This window comes from Limanda limanda, chromosome 13 (assembly GCF_963576545.1).
Source record: "Limanda limanda chromosome 13, fLimLim1.1, whole genome shotgun sequence".
NCBI lineage: Eukaryota > Metazoa > Chordata > Actinopteri > Pleuronectiformes > Pleuronectidae > Limanda > Limanda limanda.
This window is the reverse complement of record NC_083648.1, coordinates 1,360,178-1,362,875: the sequence shown is the minus strand read 5'-3', so window position 1 is coordinate 1,362,875 and position 2,698 is coordinate 1,360,178. Positions and strand designations below refer to the sequence as shown.

Here is a 2,698-nt window from a genome sequence, read left to right as displayed (position 1 = left end):
TAACACAAAGACGTGACTCCTGCTCCTTCATCAGCACACACTCGCACATCATCTGGATCCACAGTAGGGGTGTCACGATACCAACAATTCAGTAGTCGGTGCCAATACCAGTAAAATATCACGATTCTCGATGCCAATTTCGATACCACGGTAAAAAAAAAGTGCATTATTTGGATGTTGTTAATGTCATATACGGTAATTCAATGTGCTTGCGCTGCGCATATACTGAGGGTTATACGGTAGTTGCGGTCGCATGCGAGTGACGCTTTGTTGTGAGACACGTTATGCATTAAATGATAATACCACGGTCACCTGCCTCACGCCGGGTTTACACCGGACGCCAAAGCGACTCGTAAGCGCAGCACCAAGCCTTAAATAACAGCTGGCTCCCGTCCACTCCCATGACGCTTCAGCTTCCGGTGTAAACAACCATGTGCCGGCGCGCTAAGGATTATCGCGGAGCGGCGGCGTTGCTTCCGTGTCCGGTGTAAACCCGGCGTCAAACGCAAAGTACTCCCATACACGACTCTTTGAGCTTTTTTAATAAACAAGTCGAGGTGGGGCGAACGCTGCAGCCGCAGTTGCCGTCTTGGTTTTCAGAATGTAAACGTCGACTGGCGCAGCACCGATGCTAATGCTAAGTTGCTAACAGCTGCTGGCATTGAAGCTCACGGTGCCTACGGTGCTTCAAAAACTTGGGCATCGGCATCGTTTTGTTATGTTAGTATCGAAAGGTATCGTAGGTATCGGTTCTCGTGACATCCCTAGTCTTTACTACATGTTCTATCTGAAAAGTAATCCAGTCGAGCCTTTAAACCTGAGGAACACTTGAGTTTAAGAACTGAAATCTTTATTTATTTATGTGTTTTCCTGTTAACAGGAGCTCGGTGTCGTTATCGTTCAGTCAGCAGCGTCTGTCGCCTCAACAGGTCTTGACCTCATGTCTGACTGAGGTCTGAGAACAGCAGCAGCCGTCAGGACCAGATGTCCTCTTCACACACACACACACACACACACACACACACACACACACACACACTCACACACACTCACACACACTCACACACACACACACTCACACACACACACACACACACTCACACACACACACACACACACACACACACACACACACACACACACACACACACACACACACACACACACACACAGGAGGAGGAGGAGGTGAGTTGTCGGACTCAGCTGCCCTGGAGAGAGCTTCAGTGGTCCGAGGCTGCCCCCCGGTGGCCATGATCCCACACTGCTTGTAAAACACAGACCTGGTTAAATCCAACACGGACGATCATCCTGTCGGACAGATTCTTTAGTTTCCTACAGATTCTTCTTTGTACTGACGCTGCTGTAGACCTCGTCCTCCAGGCTCTGTCCACCGAGCTCTGACGTTTCACCAGAGCAACAAGCAGCTCTTCAGGAATCGAGGGACAAGTCACTTTCTCTAGAATCACCCGGTGGAGTCGCCCTCTGCTTTGGCTTCACCGGTCAGAGCTGGAGTCTCTGTCCCTCTGTCTATAGTGGAAACACAGTTATTGTTATTATGATTATTAATGTTATTGTTGTTTTCTTTGTCCTCTCAGGTGCCTGAGATGTTGCATAATGACGCCGGCGACCACGGCTTCAGCCACTGCGGCTTCTTCCTGCTCCAGAACGCCGGCATCCTGCTGGGCTTCGGCATTATGCTGCTTATTGCTGTTTTTGAGCACAAAATCCAGCTGGACCTGGGATACTGAAGGGGAGGAGCTCAGTCCTAAGCTCCGCCTGCATTCCACTGTGTCTCCGTCACAACTGTAGCGTCGTGTTTTCATTTGTTCTAGATGAGCGAGCGCAGTCGGCTGGATTGAGGTCACATGCTCACGTGTGTCCCTCTGTCTCTCTCTCTCTCTCTGTCTCTTTGTCTTTCTCTCTCTCTCTCTCTCTCTCTCTCTCTCTCTCTCTCTCTCTCTCTCTCTCTCTCTCTCTCTCTCTCTGTCTGTCTCTTTGTCTTTTTCTCTCTCTCTCTCCCACCCTCTGTCTGTCTCTTTCTCTCTCTCTCTCTCTCTCTCTCTCTCTCTCTCTCTCTCTCTCTCTCTCTCTGTTTCTCTCTCTCTCTGTTTCTCTCTCTCTCTCTCTCTCTCTCTCTCTCTCTGTTACTCTCTCTGTCTCTGTCTGTCTCTCTCTCCCACCCTCTCTCTCTCTCTCTTTCTCTCTCTCTCTCTCTCTCTCTCTCTCTCTCTCTCTCTCTCTCTCTCTCTCTCTCTCTCTCTCTCTCTCTCTCTCTCTCTCTGTTACTCTCTCTGTCTGTCTCTGTCTGTCTCTCTCTCTCTCCCACCCTCTCTCTCTCTCTCTCTCTCTCTCTGTCTCTCTCTCTGAGGTTCAGGAGAATAGTTGTTGTAATAACTGAGATAGTTTTTTTTGTCCGTGTCAAACACAGGAGGCAGCTTCTCGTCCTCTTTGCTTTTACAATCACGAGGCTCATTTCTTCAGTTGTTAGTTATTAGCACTTTCGTTGGATTTACCACATCCAGCTTGTTACCGTGACTTTTTCACCAGCACCTTTTTTTTTTTATTGTTATAAGTTTCTCTGCTGCTGAGTCAAACCAGGTCATTAATCCTGTCGATGCCTGAAGTGCTCAAATCTTTACAGTCTCACTTCTCTCAAATGTTAGATTCTGAAACAGGAAATGTTGAAAAAAGAATTGTG

The 2,698-nt window shown here is 48.3% G+C and overlaps 1 protein-coding gene across 1 annotated transcript in view; it reads left to right on the top strand.

Annotated features, from left to right (window-relative positions):
• slc39a6 (solute carrier family 39 member 6) overlaps window positions 1–1,903 on the top strand; it is a 10,283-nt gene extending 8,380 nt beyond the window's left edge. The window contains exon 12 of the mRNA XM_061084927.1: window positions 1,596–1,903. Within this exon, the coding sequence (XP_060940910.1) occupies window positions 1,596–1,748 (153 nt within the window). The 3' untranslated portion in view covers window positions 1,749–1,903. The remainder of the gene's footprint in view (window positions 1–1,595) is intronic.
• The last annotated feature ends 795 nt before the right edge of the window (window positions 1,904–2,698 follow it).